This window comes from Lithobates pipiens, unplaced genomic scaffold (genome assembly GCF_037356315.1).
Source record: "Lithobates pipiens isolate NorthernLeopardFrog02 unplaced genomic scaffold, aLitPip1_a1.2 Scaffold_16, whole genome shotgun sequence".
NCBI lineage: Eukaryota > Metazoa > Chordata > Amphibia > Anura > Ranidae > Lithobates > Lithobates pipiens.
Genome location: NW_027507748.1, coordinates 203749952 through 203773960, shown reverse-complemented (window position 1 = coordinate 203773960; position 24009 = coordinate 203749952). Strand labels below are relative to the sequence as shown.

Here is a 24009-nt window from a genome sequence, read left to right as displayed (position 1 = left end):
GGTAATAAATGGCGGGTGCCCTGATGCTATAAAAAGCAAACTAAACAGAGTCACCCGTAACACTTATACGGTGATCACTGGTGAAAGGGTTAACTAGGGGCAAGCAGGGGGTTCAAATTTTTATTAGGTAGTATATGGGGGTCCCTGGCGCTATATAAAAACCTGATGGGGAACCTAAATAACTAACTGGCTAACCAGCGTCACCAGTGACACTTATACGGTGATCGCTGGTGAAAGGGTTAACTAGGGGCAATCAGGGGGTTAAAACCATTATTGGCTAGTATATGGGGGTACCTAGCGCTATAAAAACCTGGCGGTGAACCTAAAAAAATAACTAGCTACCTAGCGACACTAATGCAGCGATCAGAAAAATGATCGCTTAGTGACACTGGCAAAAGGGGGTGAAAGGGTTAACTAGGGGCAATTAGGGTGTTAAAACCATTTTTAGGTAGTATATTGGGGTACCTAGCGCTATAAAAACCTGGCGGTGAACCTAAAAAAATAACTAGCTACCTAGCGACACTAGCGACACTAATGCAGCGATCAGAAAAATGATCGCTTAGTGACACTGGCAAAAGGGGGTGAAAGGGTTAACTAGGGGCAATCAGGGGGTTAAAACCATTATTGAGTAGTATATCGGGGTACCTAGCGCTATAAAAACCTGGCGGTGAACCTAAAAAAATAACTAGCTACCTAGCGACACTAGCGACACTAATGCAGCGATCAGAAAAATGATCGCTTAGTGACACTGGCAAAAGGGGGTGAAAGGGTTAACTCTAGGGGCAATCAGGGGGTTAAACCTTTATTGGGGGGTGGTAGGGGGCTACCCTGGACGTAACACTAACTGCCCTGACAGTTTTTATTGTCACAACTGACACTGAATGCAGTGATCAGTAAATAAATGATCACTGCAATCAGTGACACTGTGACTGGGGGGGGAAGGGGGGCGGGGGGGATCGGGGGGGGGGGTTGTGTACCTGTGTGTGCCTATGTGTTAGTGTAGTGTTTGGTGCAGACTTACTGTGTCCTCTCCTCGTAGTCCGGTCAATAAGACCGCCCGAGGAGAATGACATCACTTCCTCCCTGCCTGTGTTTACTATACACAGTGGGAGGAAGCTTCTCATTCCCCAGGAGCGATCGAGAGGGGATGGCCAGAAACCAACGGCCATCCCCTCATCCCGGATCGCACCTGCAGCGAAACCGACCGCCGCATCCAGCGGGAGGGGGTCCGATCGGACCCCCCACCCGCTGGAAGGCGAGCACGTACATGTACGTGCTTGTGCCTGTCGGTGCCATTGCACCGACGTACATTGCCATGCGGCGGTCCTTAAGTGGTTAAAGTACATAGACACATAGTTATTTCTGATGTTTGCTGCTCTAATTGATCAAATGAAAGTAAAATCTACCTGGAGTGGGGGCACATTTAAAGACACACTACTCTAAGAATACATATCTTTTTAAATACATGTACTATACTTTCCAGTATTGCCTCAATTTAAAGGAATCTTTTTTTCTTGCAGAACAAACAGTGCTGGTAGACCCTTGGGAGTAGAGTTGGATTCCTGTGTCTACCTTCTGCATCCTGTGGTTATACCTGCCAGTTGCTACATAAATAGTGTATTCCTTCAGAGCTGCACATTTGTGTGTTCCTCCAAAGGGACACATGAGTCTTATCGAATAGTAGCTAAAGGATGAAACCACAGTGAGAAGTGGGAAAGCGGACATTTCAGAGTATCTAGCTTTGCAAGACAGCAAATATTCCATTCAATAGAAGTTTTGAGCCGGCCATAGACTGTTCAAATCTTGGCCGGTTCAGCAGGAACTGGCTGAGAATCGAACCATGTACGGGCATGCTGAATGTACCCAAGTTCATTGATTAACTTGGATACAACCAGCCTGCCATATTTTACATACGATTATCGCTAGCGGCTGGTATAACCACTAGCAATAATAACTGTCTTCTCCTGGTGAGGATGGCTTTCCCCGTTGGGAGAATACAATGGCTTGGCGGGAGAGATTCCCCAGTCAACACTGTCTGTCGATGGGGGAATCAACCAGTGGTGTAAGGAAAAAAATGTTCTTTGTGTATGGCCTGCCTTACTGGTATGTATATTAACATAAACTTAATAGCCAACTTAAAACATTCCTTTTTTAATGCTTAACTAATAAATGATGTGTATTCACTAGCAATGTGCCATTGAACTTGCTAGAACACTTAAATAATCCAGGAACAGTTAATTCCCTAGCACAGTCCCCATCTTCCTTGCACATCATATACCCTTCCTCTTCTGGTAGTGTCCAATTACTCTCTGTTCTAATCCAGCTTCTCTGCCCTTCCCTTCACCTCCCTACATAATTTTCTATGTAATTACTGTGGAGGAGCGAAGAGGAATACAACAGTGTGTCATTTGAGTGACAGTTCTGAGTCTTCTGGGGTTACTAACATCACTTCAAAGATGGTGGTGCCCAGTAGCAGTACCAGGGCTTTTGGGTATCTACATAAGGGGGATTTTACAGGTAAATAATATGCATGTATAATATTGAGGTAAAATTGTTGCTGAAATTAAAAATCTAGCAACAGAATCTCTTTAAAGAGAGTGTCTTTAACCAACCGGCTAACGCAGATATATAATACACAATGGGCGAGATACACAATGGGCAAAATCCCAGATCACTGCCATTACTAGTAAAAAAAAAATGCCATAAAAATGCCATAAATCCTTCCAATAGTTTGTAGACCCTATAACTTTTGCGCAAACCAATCAATATACGCTTATTGCGTTTTTGTTTTTTTCTTTACCAAAAATATGTAGTAGAATATATATCGGCCTAAACTGAGGAAGAAACTTTTTTTGGGATGTTTATTATAGCAAAAAAAAAACTATTTTTTTTTTAAATTGCTTCTTTTGTTTATAGCGCAAAAGATAAAAAAACACAGATGTGATCAAATACCACCAAAAGAAAGATCTATTTGTGGGGGAAAAAAGGACACAAATTTTGTTTGGGTACAGCATTGCATGACCACGCAATTGTCAGTTAAAACAACACAGTACCAAATTTTAAAAGGGGTCTGGTCAGGAAGGGGTTAAAGTCTTCCGAGGCTGAAGTGGTTAAAGACGTTACTGTCACCTGTGATCAGGTGATGGCTAGCATGATATTTCCTTATGAATATATGCCTAATGGGCATATGCCTAGAAATTTAATGAGATTGTCTGCTACTTTGCAATTACTAAATTATTAATTTGATTTATAGCTCTTGATCTTACAAGTGTTCTGTTTAATCTTTATTTCCCTTCTTAATTAATTACCAAGTGACTTAATTGGAGAGACAAGCATTGACTTGGAAAGAAAGAGAATTAAACTTTAAAACAATTACCTTACAATAAAATGACGGATGTGCCATCAATTATGGTAGCAGTATATTAGAACGTTTATTGATCCTGTGCAACCCATTCTGAGTATTCAGCCTTGATATATTTGATATGAATAGACTCATTGAAAAGGCTAATACTTCCAAGAAGAACTTTAAATATAGATAATCTGATTATAAGTATTTTAAGCAGAAAATGTTTGCTAGGTAGAAGAAGAAATTACCCGGGATTATAGCTTATATTTAACATATACATTCTGAAAAACAGTGAATGTTTTCTTGGACTATTTTTACAGTGTGTGTTTATATTTGTTCAGTAACACTTGTGTTATGTCCAGGGGCATTGCTAGGATTCTGGAAGACCGGGGGTGCCCCTGGACACGTTTTAAAAAATAGAGCAGATTGCGGGTAAAGTTCAGGCTCCTGCAGGCACTGCCTACAGCTCTGTGCCCATATCTCTGTATGGCTGTCACTGCAGAGCTGTAGGCAGTGAAAATTAACTAAAGGTGTGCTAATCAGTGTACTTGCAGTCCATTTAAACTACAAGTCTGTCTGCTGCAGTGGGGGCACGACCTTGTAGTTTATACATTCACAGATTCCTATGAATTAATGATGAGGCTGCCATAAGGACAAAGTACTTTGGGGTGGGGGAGGTAGAGCCCCCCCCCCGCCCCAAAGCTCCCCCCATGTTAAGGGCATGTGACCTGGTATGGTTCAGGATAGGGGGGCACGCGCAACCCCCCCACCCACTTTCCTGACCTGCCTGCTGCATGCTCTGATAAAAGTCTGGTTTGGATTTTGGTGGGTCCCACGCTGTTTTTTGGGGGGATTTTGGCAGTGGGGGGACCCCACACAGTTTTTTTTTCAGAATTTTCTATTGCTGGCAATAGACATTTTAGCTCTCAGCGGGGAAGCCTGCTGACAGCTGATGAGTCATCAGTTGTTAAGAACACGGTGGCAGCCGATCTGAATTCGAATGGTTCTGAAAAATATGGAATTCATTAGAAATTGAACAAAATGAAATTAATTTCAACTAAATTCGTCACTATTTCATTTGGAGATTTGGATACATCCGAAACTCAGAATAATCAAAATTTTGTCCAGAATATAGTGTGTTGGGTGAATCCAAACCAGCATTCTGAGTATTTATGTGGTCTAAGCCAATCCCTGTGAGAAGATTCCCAGTAGGGGGCTGCAGAGTGTATAAAAAGTATGGGACTTGAGGGAACCCTATCCTTGTCCAGAAGGAGACATTCTAGGTCTGAAGGGCAGCTGCCCTTACAGGCAGCCCGGCTGAAAATCTGTCTGTGTTCACCGCTGAGCTGGGGGGAGGGTCTACTTGCTGAGACTTGCTGCAGTTATACAAGGGCTTTTCTTCTTGGTCTGGAAGATTCACTAAGGAAAGTCTTCAGATATTGGAAGATGGCATCCAAGTATTCAGGGATACTGTGCCACCGTGCACAGACCAATATGCAGGACCCTGGTGTCTAGTTGGAAAAACTTGTGTATTAGGGCTAAAGCTTGCCTGGCCTGGGACATTGGATATGTGTCTTAGTGCTGTCCATAGCTGAGACTATCGCTGAAGAAACTGTTCCAAGGAGTAGCTACATAGTAAAGAGTCCCCTTATTGCTACTGCTCAGGGTTCTGGAGCATCTCCATAAATCCTATTAATGCTCCATAAGTCCTATTAATGTTATTCAGCAATACATTTAAAAGCAACCCCTAGACTGTTCATTGAGCCTTGAGGGTGATTGTTGCCATGTGCCTGGCTGATGCCACCCTGAACTGAAGAAAGAACTCCATGGCAAATCAGCAGCTCTTTTGAGGTTGAGCACTACATGTATATGAGGCCGCGACAGGGGGCTGTGATGCACCTGGGGAGATTGTATGTGGGGGCGATTTGATTTCACAGTGTTTTTACATTTATTTAACTGATACCCAAGACTCACAATATGTGTTTCATTGAAACCCAGTACTGGCAATATGTATTTCAGTAATACCCCGAGATAGCATTTTTTCAATACAAGACATCTAAATGAAAACCTTTCTTATATTTTTACTTAAAGGTATTCAGGAATAGGTGTAGATCTGACCTTGTGACATTTCCACAAGGTCCAATTAAAAAGCTTATTAGAGCAGATTTTTCCTATATAGTAATGCTCCATTGTTTCATTGCATTCTCTCCCACTCTTTTTCTCCTTCTTTCATACTAACTGATTTAGAAAAAGTAGTAAATGTTTTTTCATACCACAGACTCCGGCTCAGGCACCCATATTTGATCTTCACGAATTAGTCCCATTTTGCACATAACCTGTAAATGCATAGCAAAGCCAGTCATTATATATCAAGCTAAAATAATAAAATAATAGAGTCAATGTATATATATATATATATATATATACATACACATACACATACATATACACACACGCAGTATCTCACAAAAGTGAGTACACCCCTCACATTTTTGTAAATATTTTATTATATCTTTTCATGTGACAACACTGAAGAACTTACACTTTGCTACAATGTAAAGTAGTGAGTGTACAGCTTGTATAACAGTGTAAATTTGCTGTCCCCTCCAAATAACTCAACACAGCCATTAATATCTAAACCGCTGGCAACAAAAGTGAGTAAACCCCTAAGTGAAAATGTCCAAATTGGGCCCAATTAGCCATTTTCCCTCCCTGACTCGCTAGTGTTACAAGGTCTCAGGTGTGAATGGGGAGCAGGTGTGTTACATTTGGTGTTATCTCTCTCACTCTCTCATACTGGTCACTGGAAGTTCAACATGGCACCTCATAGCAAATTACTCTCTGAGGCTATAAGAATATTGCCAAGATCCTGAAACTAATCTGCAGCATGGTGGCCAAAACCATACAGCAGTTTAACGGGACAGGTTCCACTCAGAACAGGCCTCGTTATGTCGACCAAAGAAGTTGGGTGTACATGCTCAGTGTCCTATCCAGAGGTTGTCTTTGGGAAATGACGTATGAGTGCTGCTAGCATTGCTGCAGAGGTTGAAGGGGTGGGAGGGTCAGATTGTCAGTGCTCAGACAATACGCCACACACTGAATCAAATTGGTCTGCATGGCTGTCGACCCAGAAGGAAGCTTCTTCTAAAGATTATGCACAAGAAAGCCTGCAGTTTGTTGAAAACAAGCAAACCTAGGACATGAAATACTGGAACCATGTCAAGTGGTTTGATGATAAACCTGTCAAGCATGTGTGGCGGCAACCAGATGACAAGCGTGTCTTGCTTACAGTTACGCATGGTGGTGGGAGTGTCATGGTTTGGGTCTGCATGAGTGCTGCCGACACTGGGGAGATACAGTTCATTGAGCAAACTCACTTTTGTTGCCTGTGGTTTAGATTAATGGCTGTGTGTTGAGTTATTTTGAGGGGACAGAAAATTTACACTGTTATACAAGCTGTACACTCACTATGTTACATTGTAGCAAAGTGTCATTTCTTCAGTGTTGTCACATGAAAAGATATAATATCATAATAATTATATATATATATATATATATATATATATATATATATATATATATATAATTTGTTTTTCTTAGTACCTCTCTGGCTGCCCGTTCTCCAGCTTCTATAGCACCTTCCATGTATCCACTCCATTGTGTTGCAGTCTCAGTACCAGCAAAGTAAACCTTTCCAACAGGTTTTCGAATCTCACTAAAATTACAAAGACATAATATGTGATCTGGGAATGTTCTCTTGGGTGATCATGTAAATAAGTATTATACATCAGAAACAGCTTGTTCATATATATTATGGTCAATGGTGTTTTTCCACACCATTCATTGCTAGGGCACATAGAAAACAATACATGATGGGCTGAACTACCCTCCCCCAATATTCTCAGAGGAAAAGGAAATAGAAAGGAGAAACAGAATGATTGAGCTACATATGCCTCTATTAGATACACACTTAACTTTAGGAATCGAATCCCAGTGCGATGGTACCCCTCCTCCCCCCTCCTTGACTTCCATCCCCCTTTACCTTGTACCCTCTTTCACCCTCCCTCTAATACATGATTTATCCAGTGGTATCTTTAGTTTCCACTTTAGCTATTGGATCTTGCTTTATCTTTTGTTCTACTTGAGATACTTGGTTACAACACAAATGCTACCTAACTGTATCAATGTGTGTATACATACCACTGTTGACGACATTTATAATCCTATGTTAATTGTAAACCTGACTATACTCTCAATAAAACCTTTGATTGTGAAAAAAAAAAAAAAAAACAATACATGGCATTGTAGCCCAGAGGTGCAGTGCAGTGAGCTGCAATAAAATGCAGACACTAAGCACAGTGAAGTGCATATCACTGCACAGCAGCCCTGTGAGCACATTGTGCTCATATGCGCAGACATGGATGAAGTGCCACTTTGTGCGCTTTAAATAAATATAAAAAGAAAGATAAAAGAAATGTAAACAGAATGATGAGTTGAAAACTGCATCACACCACCCCCCAACTACCATAGCTCACTGCAGCTGAAAGGTGACAGCTTTCCATATGCTAAAGCCAAGCATTTAGCATGCAGTGTGAACAGGCCTGAACAGACAGTGTTTAGGTTTGGTCACCACCACCACATACAAAATTCCACCTGGTACAGACATTAGAAGGAGTTTGATTTGTCCTTTTATAGATTGCAGCAGAAAAATACCAGAGTCCTTGACAGAACAAGTATAAAAAACATTTAGGAGTAATCTTGCTAGAAATGCCAGGGGTCGATTTATCAGTGTTTTCACCCCATGATTCCAATAACTTTCTCCCAAGATGCACACATTTTTTCACATACATTTCAATTAGAGAAATGTGTGAAAACTCCAATATCATGCCTCTTGAACGAATGTCATTCAGAGAGAGCAAAAATACCCATAGCGCAATATTTCCAGTAAAATATATAAAACATTTTATTCAATACCTGCTTGCATAAAAGTTTGGTGACATCCACAGTACAAAGAGGAGTAGGAGCACAATCGCCTCCTCAGCACACTTCCATACTCTGTGGACACCGGTAGTGACGTCACAAGGCTCCACCCAATGGCAATATTGCGCTATGGGTATTTTTGCTCTCTCTGAATGAAGTTCGTTCAAGAGGCATGATATTGGAGTGTTTATGCAGACGGATTGAAGTCTATACAGCAGGGATCTGAGCAGCTATCCATTGAGATCTAAAGCTTTGTCTGACCTTATGGTCATTCCTGGAGGTGAGGAACCAATCTATTCATTGGTGGTGGTTGTTGCTGTTTGATCCCTTGCTTTTCTGGAACAAAAAAATTCTCTCTACAAATTACGATATTGACTGAGCAAGCATTTCCATGTTTTTTGCACTTATAATTCTTATTTTTACTCATCTAAATTTATTGTTTTTACTTGTTTTTTTGTTTGTTCACTTAGATTATTTTGTTACTTTTTTTGATTCACTAAGTTTATACATTTTTGTTCAATATTCACTTGGTTATAGCTAATTGAATAAGTGCACCATTATATAAACATTACAGTTTAGACATTTACTATGTAACATGATAGATATATGTAAAATAATCAAATTAAGTGAAAAAAGGCAATTTGCCTGAAAAAAAAAATACATTACATGTGTTGTATATCCTTTTTAAGCGTAGTTTCAGTCTAGAAAAAAAAAACAATTTTGCCAGCATGTATCCTTTTACTAGAACCTCCATTACGAAAAGCACTGGTGGAATAAATATATTTGAAATAATGGCTGGTTGGAATAGTAGGAGGAAATATTTTCCAATGTACAATTGATTTTCTAACAAACTATATTGTTCCACTTAAAACACTTTACCCCTGCTCCACTGATCAATAAGTGCTGGTTTCAAGCAGCTTGCTACCCGCTTCACAGTCATAACCTTTCAACAACAAAAAAAGAAGCCACTCTCCATCACAAAAGTCTGCTATGAAGATTTATTGGTATTCTGCTGTACAGAGGTTGTTCCACCTGCTACTCCGCTTGCTAACGCATTTCACACTACAAGTGTGAAACTCTACGAATGTACTATTAGGGGCTTGACAGAGTGGAACGCGTTAGTGGGCACAGGAGCAGATCAGGTGGAACAACCTCTTTACTGGAGAATACCAATAAATCTTCATAAGATTTATGATTGAGATCTAATTATTTTTCTTTGTTGAAAGGGTATGACTTTCTAATATTCCTACAGAAGATCAGAGGCAATCTATCAACCAGGCCTCTTCTAGATAAAATTGCAGATAACTTAGAACAAGGCTATTACCTACTGTTTATTTTTTCTACAATTATGGACATTTTTCAAAACTGATTTCTTTTGATTGGTATCACAAATAATGACCAACGAATACTGTTACATCTGTGGGAATGATCAGAATTTAGGCTTCTTAATCAAGGTTATTAGCCAATGTTTTTTTTTCCTTATAAATTATAATGTCTATAGAGGACAACTAAATTCAAAACATGGTCATATTGTTACATGTGCATGTGAAGTCAAATACAACCTTTCCTGATAATGGTAAAATAACAGGTGGTATACTATATCTAAGTATATTAACAAAGGCTAATGTCTAGCTAGAACATTTAAATTGATGGGTATGTCAATCTATGGACACAGATGGCACATAGCCAAGCATATTAACAGAGATTGGCAATCAAAAAAACACACAGAAATGTCTTAATATTATTGTTATTACTAGCAACCCCCTCTATTAAGAGCACACGGGCATGGTCTCCCCTATCCATGCTGCCACCACCCCATCCATGCTTCGGGCCCCTTTCAGGACATCAGAGGCTCTAATAGGGTTCAAAATAGAGTGGACTCTGGGAGCGGAGCATTGCGCTCAGAGCCCACCCAGGTGTGTTAGAATAGCAAATTAATATATACTATTCTCACTCCGTTTGCCGCCCTTTTTAAAAAAAATTACCACCAGCCGCAACTGATAACAACAATAATAATAATAACATATTTACCATAGAGCAGAGAATCGAGAATGAGGGAAAAGGGATGGCTAACTAACTTTGATTGACAGGCTCGTGAGCCAATGGTGCCGCTGCTACATAATTAGGGTGTGCTGGGGTGGCTGCTACACACAGAAGGTTTTCTATCTTAACGCATAGAGTGCATTAAGATAAAAAAATTAAAATTCTGCCTTTACAAATCTTTTAACTATGCTACATGGTATAAATAAATGAGAAACACTTTTTTATCAGTTTTACACTATGCCGTTCCTTTGGTTCTTCTTTTATTTATGCTACACTGTTTAACCGGAGGGTGATCTGCCCTGACCTGAAGTGGAGATTGTGGGCGGCTCTATGGTGGAAGCCTGGCCATATGACAAGCTTGTTGTGACTGTGCTGTAATAGGGAGTAAGACTTCTGGTAATCAGGAGCCATTTAGTATTTGGTGGAGGTACACATTGGTGTTTGAATATATGGACACTTGCTGAAGATTTCACACTGTTCACATTTGCCACTTTATTAGACTTTTTTTCACTTTCAAAGGATTTTATTTATTGATATAATTGAATTCACTAGTTTTCGTTGTTATTTGCACTATATTGTATATGACCACTACTTTTGTATATTAGTTGTTGTGACCTATTTATTTTTGTTGGTGTGCTTGCTGCTATATTCTTATTTTATGTTCACGTTTAGCGCACTTGCAAGATTTTCTCTATTTACTGTTAAATACACAGGTAAAAGCATTTTGACACATCTGCTCCATAAGTGCAAAAAATAATTATTGATTATGTCAGGAATTCAGCACTGTCCAGTGTCCTGAGCACACTTCCTGTGTTATCTCAAAGAGAACTCCCAGCTCTCATTTTGCACTACAGAACAGTTCCTCACTATACAGATAAAGAGAATAGGATGCAGTTGTTTACCAACAGACAACTAAGCAGGGCTGGCACTGAGGGGTTGATTTACTAAAGGCATATAGACTGTGCACTCTGCAAAGTGCAGTTGTACTCTGGAAAGACAGTTGCTTCAGAGCTTAGTAATTGATGTAAAACGTCACTTTGCAAAGAATAACCAATCAAATGCAAGGAATATTTAAAAAAAAACAGCATTTTTGCTTGCACATGTAGCCATGGCCCCGACTTCCCGAGAGCCCAATGGTGACTAGCAGTAGGGATGGCTGAGATACATCCTCAGGGTGCAGGTTTGTGGGCATGGTGGGTGATGAACAAGAAAGAAGTTGGGTGCCAGTCACTTTTATGATTTAAACAATAGAGAAATGTATTTCTCAAACAGGAAAAATGTGGGAGAGAGGGGAATAGGGCACAGGACACCCTTAATAGTGATCAGCAACAGGCAGATTGGCAGACTCCTTAGACCAGGGGTGTCCAAACTACGGCCCTCCAGTTGTTCAGGAACTACAATCCCCATCATGCCTAGTCATGTCTTTGAATGTCAGAGTTTTACAATGCCTCATGGGATGTGTAGTTCTGCAACAGCTGGAGGGCCGTAGTTTGGACACCCCTGCCTTAGACAAAAATAAGTGAGATAAGCCAGAAAGCAGTACAGGAATAAGAGCCTTTAAGCTGAACCAGCACATCTGTACCTTGCAATCCAAGCTGTTTCCTCAAGTAACTGAACTGTAATCACTGTTTCATGCACTGATTCCCTTGGATGAGTTCTCTCTGAAGTACTCCCAGCCAGTACATAGCCTCCAGCTCATGAAAACTCCCGTCCCCACTGGTGCTTTCTTTAGAACTCCGTACCTCTAGAATTGTTACTGGATCGTTGGTAGGCTTTCCTCGGCATAAACGTGAACACCCAGTTAGGCCTCGGTCAGGCCTAGCAGCCTGCAGCCTCCTGGATAGGCCCCAAGCAGCCAGGAACTCTACATACACCATCCACCCAAGCTGTAGCCCTGGGCGGGAACACACTGTCTGATCACCCGACTTCAATCCATTAAATACCTTTTCCCAGCATGCTTAGCCGCAAATATGATTGGCTGAGAAAAATATGTTTATCATAACCTGAAGTTCACTGTAACTCATCACTCTAATGTCAAAGGCAACAGCACCACCTACTGACAAAAGGGAGAAGCCAGAAATAAATGGAATTAACAGAAGTCATGTAATCACTAAACACTACAAATTAGCCAGAGCGGTTGCCCTCCAGCACAACTAAATTTACCTGCAGCCCTGTTCTAGGGACAAGGGTGCTACACACATAATTGGATGATGGAAGTTAGCAGAGCTTACTGCTCTTAAAGGGTGCAACTGCACATACTAAATCAACCCCAGAGTCCTAACATTTCCTTTGCTTGAGATCCCAGGCCTGTGCATCTGTCTGGTCTTAAGAGGAGTCTTTGTTTCTCTGATGTTTTCATTTATGAAGTATGTAAGAAGATTGACACACATAGCAAAGGAGTCCTAATGGGCCCTAATAGGTTTACCCTGCCCTAATATCAGTTAAGATTCAGATACTTCCTTTAGTTTTTGTGTAAAAACATGCATTAAACCAGACATGTCAGGATAGATACAGCGGTTGCATTTGCTATTTATGGTACACTGTGTACTTTTGAGCCCAATTGTATGGTCATACCTTCCAAACTGGGTCATGATGCCTGGAGGGAAATATGCTGTGTAACATCCACCTGAGTACTGTTCTTTACACCAGTCTTTTTCTTCATAATGCACAGGCTTCAAGAGGGAATAAAAACATATAATGCATCAAAATTACATTAAGCAGCCATGAACCTTCAACAAACTAAGAATGCTGGTGTGACTAATGTCTTTGTCCCCATAGAGGAGATTTGTCTTCACTTCCTGTCCTGTCTAATAGCCATCACTTGAACAGGAAGTGAAGGTAAAACTTCTCTCATGGGGTGCAGACAGCTAAAACACTGACAAATGTTCTAAACCTTACTCATTCTACATTTAAATGCTAATGCATATAGTAGTAGCTACACAATGTCATTACTCGCCTCCTGTTTTTATGCATGTGTCAGACATTGGCACCATTTTGGGTTATCCCAAAGAATCAACAGTAACCACAGAACAGACCCGGTGACAGTGCTGAATATCTCCTCTAATTTTCAGTGCTCCTTGCAGACACCAGCAATCAGTTCCTAGCACAGGAAATCTCCCTTCACCAATAATATATTTGTGACTTCTACATATAACATGATTTTGCTGAGAGATGCATATAAGTTATTAGCATAGAGAGACTACCGATGCTGGGAGCAGATTACTGGTATTGCTATTATGTGAGTCATCAATTGTTGGAATTTTTATCTGATGGGAAGTGGTTATCATTGCATATGTTTTGCAGGGCATGCTATTGGTTGGCATTGTTTCCCTGCACATATGTTATTATCGCTTGAAGAAGTGAAAATTACATCATGAAGAGCGTCAACATTTTTTGACTTTGCCTGCTCATCTTTATGTGCTTAGAATGCTGTTGTACAGTATTTTTTGCATATGAAGTGTACACCAATCAAAATCTTTTTTTTTTTTCGGGGTATGCTATTGCATTTTTTATTAAGCTGCTTTTATTATTGATATATTAAATGTGAATCATTTTTTTTATTTTTGTTTACACTGTATTGCCTTTTTTGGTGTAACTATTTCAAAGTCCAATAGGCATGTTTCAAATATGAGAGTTCTCATTTATTCAGAGACTGAGTTGTGTTGTTCAACTACCAATGGGGCTTCCCATTCTCCATTCGCTTTAGTTACAAAGGCTCTAAAGGCCTCCATTAGCACGTTAACAGAAGATCAGCATCCACATCATCTTCTTCTCCTAATAACTCTTCCCAATCTTTGGGGAAAACTGACAAACAACATTCTCACAAGAGAGGTCCTTTTGGATCCTCTCCCCTGGACCAAGAAGATTCCATGGACTGACAGTGTTCTGTTCCTCAAAAAAAGAAGGACAAGAGACGTGGTCCTGATGGATATTCAGCCTTATATTACCAAACATTTTCAGATACATTATCCGCTATGTTGGCAGATGCCTTTAATACTCTATTAGATGGCCATTCCTTCAGATAGGAATCACTAACGACAACCATCTGCATGATCCCAAAACCCCATTCTGAGAATTCCTCCTGTTCAAACTATCGCCCTATCTCCCTTTTAAACTTCGACATAACAATATTAGCAAAAAGCTTAGCTAATCGTCTCAATAAAATCATCAGTAAACTTATACACCACGACCAAGTAGGATTTATGCCTACATGCCAAGCCAATGACAATATTCATCAATCTGTCCTATTAGCCCATATTGCTAAAACTCGCCACATCCCATCTCGGCAGCTCCTCCAGTGTTACCATGGGCCTCTTGGCTGTTTCTGTGATTAATGCTCTCCTTGAATAGCATGTCACTTTAGTTGGATGGTCATTCTCTAACAAAACCCTGACAGCTTCACAGAACAGCTGTATTTATACTGAGATTAAATTGTACACAGGCAGACTCCATTTACTAATTAGGTGACTTCTGAAGGCAATTGGTTCCACTAGATTTTAGTTAGGGGTATCAGAGTAAAGGGGACTGAATGAACGCCACACTTTTCAGATATTTAGTTGCAAAAAATTCAGAAAACCATTTATCATTTTCCTTTCACTTCTCAATTATGTGCCACTATGTGTTGGTCTATCACATAAAACCCCAATAAAATTCATATACCTTTTTGGTTGTAACATGACAAAATGTGGAAAATTTCAAGGGGTATGAATACTTTTGCAAGGCACTGTATGAGGCTGGGAGACAAATCAGTCAGTCAGTGTATATTCATTACTTACATGGAGTGCTTCTTCTGTTCCCATGACCTTGGCGTAGTATTCACATATTTTTGTTTTTCTGTTCATAAAAGATTTGTCAGAATATATTAATTCGTTTAAAGGCATTGTATACTTTAAAATGTTCTTGTTGTTTTAACTAGGTATTAGTGTAGTTATATTCCCTGTGTTGTTGGTTTGCCTTTCCTAGTAATGAAGGATGGATACACATGTTGTTGCTGCAGTTTGTAATGTCATGACTGATCCATTCTCCTATGTCTGGGTATTCATTCACATAGCTTGTTCCTATTTCCTAAAGGGACAGGGCAATTTCTTGTTCTAGATTATAGTGTCTAGTCCATGCCTTGCCATTTCTCTGTGTTGCATCACATCACAAATTTTGGAGTGCTAATGTGATGAAACACATATTTTCCTTTCATTGCTCTGCCTGCTTGTGGCTGTGTAAGATTTAAATACTATGCAGTTTTCACCTGCAGAACACTAGCCTTAGAGACCCAGGGAGGTCAGACCCAGACTCACCGAGGTTGAGGAGCTCTAGGGTCTCACTAAACCCTCTGAATACATACACAAGAAAGGTAGATGATTTATTTGTCAAATGAAGCAGGAGCTTGATTTGAATTTACTTTAGCTTATATCAAGAACTCATACATAATGAAAGTGTATTTAATTCTGCTGTAGTCCTGTCCAACTGTTTTTTTATGTTTTATTCACATGTTAACAGTGAAGGCTTTGTTTGTAGTTGCTTCTAGAACATAACCATGTAGTACAAAGGATGTCCTTCTTTGTTAAGCACATAAATAAAAATACAATGACTTTACACACAAATACAGCCAACAGATGGACCTTCTTTACTTAAAGTGTAACTCTACTTTTGTTGAGAAAAAACAATCCCCTCGGGGTGATCTATGTACATTGTAGGAATTTTAACAAACTTTATAGCATAGTTCTACCTGTTTCTGCTCTGAAGAACCCAGTCCTTGCAAGACTGATACTTGAAAGGGATGGTCTGGTTTGTTATACAGTAACCACCTGGTGCACTTTCAGCATTCTAACAAGGAGCTTTGCCATGTCTGCATCCCTTTAGAAGTAATTAATCCTTAGGAAGTATCTCACCAAAAATGTAATTCCTTTTGCACAAGATGCCTAAAATTGTACTTGTATCTTGAAGCAAACATCTGAGAACCAGTGAATCAATCACACAAGTAATAATATAATATTTTTTGGGTGTTCTGTACACAAACTGTGTACAGAACACATCCAGACAGCCATATTGCATTTAATTTTTTGACAGTTTTAGAACATTTCGGCAGTTTTAGATTGAAATGGAAAGGTCATTTTTAATAACACTAAATTACAAAAAAGGCTTGTGTGGCAACTCTGTATGCTATTTTTTTTTTTAACAAAAGTGTAATTCCTCTTTAATGCTTTTATTTAAACAATTTCAGGTTTAAAAGTCCATATTTACTATAGATAAGTTCTATTTTTACTTTCAATGGGATTTAATAAAGGTTGTCATTTTTACTTTTGTCATAGCAGGATACTTATAGCATTAAAGTACTGTATCTGAAAGAAAAGACATATTAAATGCAAACTCGATTACCTTTCTTCCTTGCCCAGTTTTGCCAGCAGAGATGCTTTTCTGGAGAGAATGAAGCTGAAGGAAATAAAATACGTAATTAAACTGTAAAGCCCATATAGGGAACAAAGCCTACTTCCTGGGGTTTCAGTATTTCATCCAGACAAAGCTTGTAAAATATCTGCAGCTCTACAGGCATTGCACCATAAAAGGGTTCCTTAAACAAACACATTTATGAAAATAAATTATTCAGAAAACAGTGTACTGAATAAAATGATTAACAGAACTCCTACTAAAGCTTTTTAAGACTGTAGTTCTCAAAGACCCTTGCAGGAAGATTTTACCTTGACATGACAAATGGTGCTCAACTGAAAGCTAGGCTTCCTGCTCAAGCTCTTTAGGAGTATATAGGGCTCACAGATGCATGAACACTGGTAGCTCTCCTGGAGTACACAGTAATCTTAAGGGGGGGACTAATTGCAGAAATGCTGGAGCTCTCAGGGTAAACACAAAGTCACATGGGTAGAGAAGGATTATCAAAAGATGATCTTTGAAGACATAGGGGGGATTGGCACCTAGCGTACTGGCTTTTAGTTGAAATGCCAAGCAACACATATGATAAGCCTTTAAGATACCAGCAGTATCTTATTGGCTACAGGCTGGTGACTTCATTCAGAGGAAAAGTACTGGAGCAAGCAGAGGTGAGTGTGACACTCCTTGTCCACAGTACAAGCTCCAAATCAGAAAACAAAAAAAATACTTAACTTATTGGCACCGCAAAACCCGTGTCAAATGTATGTGCTAATGCCACTGGAAAAATATTTACACTGTTTTACAAAACACACACAAAAAAAGCGTACGCCATTAATGTAAAAACTTACAATTTGATCCAGGTTATCATGCTATAAACCATATTGTAAAGCCAAATCAAACGGAATATATTTTCAAGTTTCCTCTTCTCTATTATTTATATTCAGATTGAGCAAAGACAGAACAAGGTAATATGCAAGACATATACAAAGCAGTATCGTGTTTTATTTAAAGTACTGCAGAACATAAATTAGATCTCCCCAGCCAGTAGTACTGTGGAAAGATTTTGAACATAAAACATATCAAAGATTATAGATAAAAGAATCTTAAGCAGGTGGGAAGGTGGCGATCAGTGGCCTTATTTTAAGCTGCTCCTCACTCCAGTTTGCTGTGGGACATGCCGGGCTGTTGCTTCTTCTCCTGGCTGAACAGGAACTGAGACCCAATTGGCTGAGAGTCCTAAGACTAATATGCACGGCCAATCATGTCTCAAAACCTGCTTCCTGATTGCCCAGGAGAAGAAGCAGGAGGACATTAGCAAATATTAATTTGCTATTGCCACATAATTGGGTGGCTGAGCCTTCAGCTCTAATCACATTCTTAAAAAAAAAAAAAAAAAAACATTGAAATCCATGCGTCCGGCACCCTGCATGTAGATTAGGGGCTGGGTGCATGGATTAGGGGGGCGGCCCCTGCATACTTTTCTAATGTCTCATGTTCCACATTACCATAATGCTAAATAAAATATGAATATATAGCATGCACACATCAAGGTTTAATGGAGAGGTATAGCCAAAGCTATTTTGGCTATATTTCTCCTGTGGATCAGAGGAGTGCAGTTCATTCTGCACCCCTGTTATCCCGGTTCAGCCTGCTGTAGGCTGATGTCACAGTGCTGGTCCATGCTCTAAAAAGATCCCGACCATATGGTCAGTATCCACCCAGAAGCCTGGACCAACAGTTGGCGCAGCTTCTCAGCAAGCCACTCAGAGCCTGAGGCAGCACCGATCGCCCCCTCCACAGCCCAGTCCTCCAGTGAGCGCAGGGGGTTCCAGAATAGAGAGTTGGAGACTGACAGTACCTGGCTCTCTGCTCACAGAATGCTGAGAGCTGAGAAATCAACAATCTTTTGCTCAGTTCTCAGTGCAGAGGCGGCAGTGGACATATGCAGCATCGAATCGATGATGCATCCACCTAGGTCAGTATAAATGTTTTTTTTTCTAATTCACATATAGGGATGAGCTTCCTGTTCGAGTCGAACATACATTCGACTCGAACATCGGCTGTTCGCCCGTTCGGCGAATTCCGAACGTTATAGGCCGCTTGCGACAAATTCGTGTGGCGCTCACGGCCCACAATGCACTGCGCCATCGCAGTGCATTGCTGGCTCATGATTGGCCAAGCATGCACTGTGACCCCGCATGCTTGGCCAATCACAGCGCCGGCAGCGAGGAGAGCCATGATTGGCCACAGGCAGGATGCCTGTGACCAATCATAGCTCAGGCTGTGTAGTACACGCCCCACACTATATAAGTCCGCCAGCGCGGCGGCCTTGTGTAGTGTGTTGGCGTCTGTAGGAGTTAATGGGTGTTCTGTGTACCTTCAACACAGTATACCCAGATCGTTATCGGACGATTTTTATCATTCTTGCTCTTCTGTAGTGGTTGTTGTCTGCGTGCCCTGACCGCAGTATACACCGCTATATTCACCTATATAGCTAGCTATATTTCTCTTTTTTAATAGAGCTTACAGTCAGTGGTAGGAGATTGTGCGTGCTGTCTGCGTGCCCTGACCGCAGTATACACCGCTATATTCACCTATATAGCTAGCTATATTTCTCTTTTTTAATAGAGCTTGCAGTCAGTGGTAGGAGATTGTGCGTGCTGTCTGCGTGCTCTGAACCCAGTATACACCGCTATATCCACCTATATAGCTATCTATCTTGCTCGTTTTAAATAGAGCTTGCAGTCAGTGGTAGAAGATTGTGCATGCTGTCTGCGTGCTCTGAACCCAGTATAAACCGCTATATCCACCTATATAGTTAACTATCTTGCTCATTTTAAATAGAGCTTGCAGTCAGTGGTAGGAGATTGTGCGTGCTGTCTGCGTGCTCTGAACCCAGTATACACCGCTATATCCACCTATATAGCTAACTATCTTGCTCATTTTAAATAGAGCTTGCAGTCAGTGGTAGGAGATTGTGCGTGCTGTCTGCGTGCTCTGAACCCAGTATACACCGCTATGTCCACCTATATAGCTAACTATCTTGCTCATTTTAAATAGAGCTTGCAGTCAGTGGTAGGAGATTGTGCGTGCTGTCTGCGTGCTCTGAACCCAGTATACACCGCTATATCCATCTATATAGCTAGCTATCTTGCTCGTTTTAAATAGAGCTTGCAGTCAGTGGTAGGAGATTGTGCGTGCTGTCTGCGTGCTCTGAACCCAGTGTACACCACTATATCCACCTACATAGCTCTTCTCTGTTTGAGCCATCTGCCATCTGCAGGAGTTAGTGGAAGTTGTGTTGCCTCCAGCACAATATACACTACCCAATTGCTGGTTTTCCCAACTCTCTTCAGGCCATTACCATGTCTGGAAGGCCAGCAAGGAGAGGCAGACAGGCGCGAGCTGATAAAAGAGGGCAAGCAGGCTCTGTGTCTAGAGACAACAGTGCTGGTGGTCGTGGACGCGGTGCATCGTCATCATCAGCACGTGGCCATGGGACACGCTTGTCCTTCTTTTCGGCAGCTGGACATGTTGAGCCGCAACATGCCAACGACTTGGTAGAGTGGATGACCAAGCCCTCTTCATCCTCCTCATCCTCTCTCACCCAGGCTCAGGGTACTAGCAAAACAGCTGCCAACGCATCGTCTTCCCTCCTCTCAATGTCATCATCAGTGACTCCTTGCCTAGATCCACCACGTCCTCCTGAGGAATCTCCTGAACTCTTTGAGCACAGTGTAGGGTACATGCTCGAGGAGGATGCCCAGTGTTTTGTAGGCTCTGATGATGATACTCAGCTAGAGGAAGGCAGTAGCGTGAATGCAGAGAGAGGGGATGTTCAAGAAGGACAGCAATCTGGCAGTCATGTTCCACAAGCTGCAGCATACTGTCATTTAACAGGGGCGTTTAATTACAATTTTTGATGCAATGCTTTGCAGCAGGGCTAATTCCTGCACTAAAACTAGAGTATATAGGAGAGGTTGCAGTGTCGTGGCACCAGCACCAGTGCCTAAGGCCCAATTTTTCTGCCCCTGTTTAACAGGGGCATTTAATTAAAATTTTTGATGCAATGCTTTGCAGCAGGGCTAATTCCTGCACTAAAACTAGAGTATATGGGAGAGGTTGCAGTGTCGTGGCACCAGCACCAGTGCCTAAGGCCCAATTTTTCTGCCCCTGTTTAACAGGGACATGTAATTACAATTCTTGATATAATATTTCACAGGAGGGCCCGTTCCTGTGCCCACCCAGAGTAACTGTGAGGACTTATAGTGTTGTGGCACCAGCACCACAACCACCAAAGGTCAGTTTTTCTACCACTGTTCAACAATGGCATGTAATTACAATTCTTGATATAATCGTTCACAGCAGGGCGCTCCAGCGCCCACCAAGAGTCACTTTGAGGGCTTACAATGTTGTGGCAAAACCAACACCTTGTTCCGCCATTTCTGCAGAGCATATAGGGCAGGCCCCTACTTTCAAACATCCAATTTACAAACATCTCCTACTTGCAAACGGAAGGAGACAACAGCAAGTGAGATGAAAAAAGATGGACTGCAAAACAAATTATACAGGGGTGATAACCCTTCCCTATGTTTTCCAAAAAGCTTAAAAATAGTTTTTTTGGACTGGAGCTACACTTTAAAAATGTACCAGTTGAAAATAAATTACAAACAGATTCAACTTAACACAACAAATCTACACAGTCCCTGTCTTGTTTGCACCGCCTGTATACTACTGTTCTGAGTATATAGGGCCTGGGGGCCACACGTATTTCCTTTTTTTAATATGGGTACGGGGTTCCCCTTAATATCCGTACAAGACCCAAAGGGGCTGGTAATGGGCAGGGAGGGCTATCCATGCCATTTTTCTCAATGATTTTCAACCATATTGCAGGAACCAGATATAACATTAAAACCGCAAGCAGTTTGAAATGACGTTATTTCCGTTAAATGTCATTTTGTGCAGGGACTGTTCTAAACACGGGAAACACGTGGCACTTCACAGGCATACTATAGACACCCCCCAGGCACGATATTTAAAGGAATATGTCACTTTTTTTTTCACTTTAATCGTCATTCAAATCAGTGCTCCCGCCAAAACGGACATTTTTAAAAACATTTTAGGCATTGACCCATGTCCCCTGGGGCAGGAGCCAGGTCCCCAAACCCTTTTTAGGACAGCATCTTGCATATTAGCCATTAAAATTAGCACTTTTAATTTCGAATGTTCGAGTCCCATAGACTTCAATGGGGTTCTAACGTTCGTACGAATTGGGGGTCCGTTCGAAAGTTCCGGTGCGAACCGAACCGGGGGGTGTTCGGCTCATCCATATTCACATACTTCTCTTTAAATATTTGCTATTTATATACCTTCATGGAAGTTGGTACAGAAACTATTTACAATTATAATTAATGAAATGTTCTTAAAGCTGATACCAAGGGTACACAATATTTTCTAAATACAAAAAGCTGTGTGCATTGTCACTTGAGTCTTGGTATTCTTTGTGTATTTCTTTCAGATTTTCACAGTAATCCAGAGAGAAACAATACCTGTTCTTTAAAGTAGAGGTCCGCCAATTTTTTTTTTTAAAGTCAGCAGCTACAAATACTGCAGCTGTTGACTGCTAAAATATAGACACTTACCTGTCCAGGGTGCCCGCGATGTCAGCACCCGAAGCCGATCTGTCACTCGGCTCTCGGGTGCTGCACCGCCATCTTCCGTAAGGGAGTCAGGAAATGAAGCCTTGCGGCTTCACTTTCCAGTTGGCTGCTGCGCATGCGCGAGTCACACTGCGCAATCTGGATAGTCCCTGCTGTCTCTAGGATCTGTGTGTTTCCCAGCAGACAGCGGGGGGGGGGGGGGGCGCAGGAGTCTATGCCTGGAAGTGGGTGAAAATACCTGTATTATACAGGTATAGGCACTCCCCTCCCTCTGAAAGGTGCAAAATGTGACACCGGAGGGGGGAGGGTTCCGAAAAGCGGAGGTTCCATTTTTGTGTGAACCTCCGCTTTAACTCTCTACAGGAGTTTCCTTTAATAAAGACCAGTCACAGGTGCTGTTTCTCGTTGTGCAGGTCTTGTATCCACTCCTTGTAGTGTTCTGCAACAGCATATAGTGGATGGACTTGTTCGGCATCACACACAGTTTTGCTTTGTATAAATGCTATGTGCAGCACAGTAACAATATTACAAATACCTTTTACAAAGTACCTGGGTTTACAAAGAGATTTATTAACACAAAGTGTATTTATATCCTTTACAGCTATTGAGGTATATATTTAAATGACATAATTTTTGTGTCTAATGTTCAGCTGTAAATAAAATGATGTGAAAAAACGTGTTTGGCATTCATAACCTATTTTATATTACCCTATGATGGCTGGTGCAGAACCATCCGGTTTGGTGTCATCCAATGTGAATCCAATTGGTGTTTCTTCTTCTATAATCATCAAACATCCACATAACCCTAATAAACGGAGTAGTACATATTATTACTAATAACCAGTGGCGTAACTAGAACCTTCAGGGCCCCGATGCAGGAAACCATGGCGGACCCCCCCCCCCGACCTCCAGACAGGGCTCTTTTCTCCGAGCCCGATGGTGGAACACCAGGGCCCAGTCCCAAGTGGGTGGCTGCATATAAAGGAACCAATTTTAAAAACATCAATTACAGCCACTGTGCCCATCAAACGCCACCACTGTACCATCTATTTCCACCACTGTACCATCAAATGTCACTACTGTGCCCATCAAACTCTGCCGCTGTGCCCATCAAGCTCTGCCGCTGTGCCCATCAAGCTCTGCTGCTGTGCCCATCAAATGCCACCGCTGTGCCCATCAAATGCTGCCACTGTGCCCATCAAATGCTGCTACTGTGCACATCAAATGCTGTTGGTGTGCCCATCAAATGCTGCCATTGTGAATCCCCACCGCCCGCTCACTGTCTGCCCGCCACTTACCCTGTCTTGGTGGGGCAGCGGGTAACGGCCATGAGCGGGGTCCTCCATGCAGCTACTGCCATCCTCATCTCCCGTCCTCTCCTCCTGATGGGCGTCCAATAGCTGTGTCTATCGTTTCAGCCAATCGGGTGATGGGTAAAAGACCTGCACACCTGATTGTTGGAGAGGCGGTTCAGTGTTAGAAAAGTGAATATTAATTCACTTTTCTAACACACCTGGGTAGACTGTGAGCGTCAAGCAAGGCGCTTGCAGTTCACCTATTTTGAAGCCTATTATAGCCCATGGCTCTAATCAGGTGCTG

At 41.4% G+C, this 24009-nt stretch overlaps 1 protein-coding gene across 1 annotated transcript in view; it reads right to left on the bottom strand.

The window, feature by feature from the left end:
* Nucleotides 1–24009, bottom strand: part of LOC143982306 (amine oxidase [flavin-containing] B-like) — a 77467-nt gene that overhangs the window by 4608 nt on the left and 48850 nt on the right. Inside the window, exons 9-14 of the mRNA XM_077480915.1 lie at nt 23119–23215; nt 16742–16795; nt 15145–15202; nt 12944–13041; nt 6950–7061; nt 5620–5682 (exon numbers count right to left, since the gene is read on the bottom strand). Of these exons, the coding sequence (XP_077337041.1) occupies nt 5620–5682; nt 6950–7061; nt 12944–13041; nt 15145–15202; nt 16742–16795; nt 23119–23215 (482 nt within the window). The remainder of the gene's footprint in view (nt 1–5619; nt 5683–6949; nt 7062–12943; nt 13042–15144; nt 15203–16741; nt 16796–23118; nt 23216–24009) is intronic.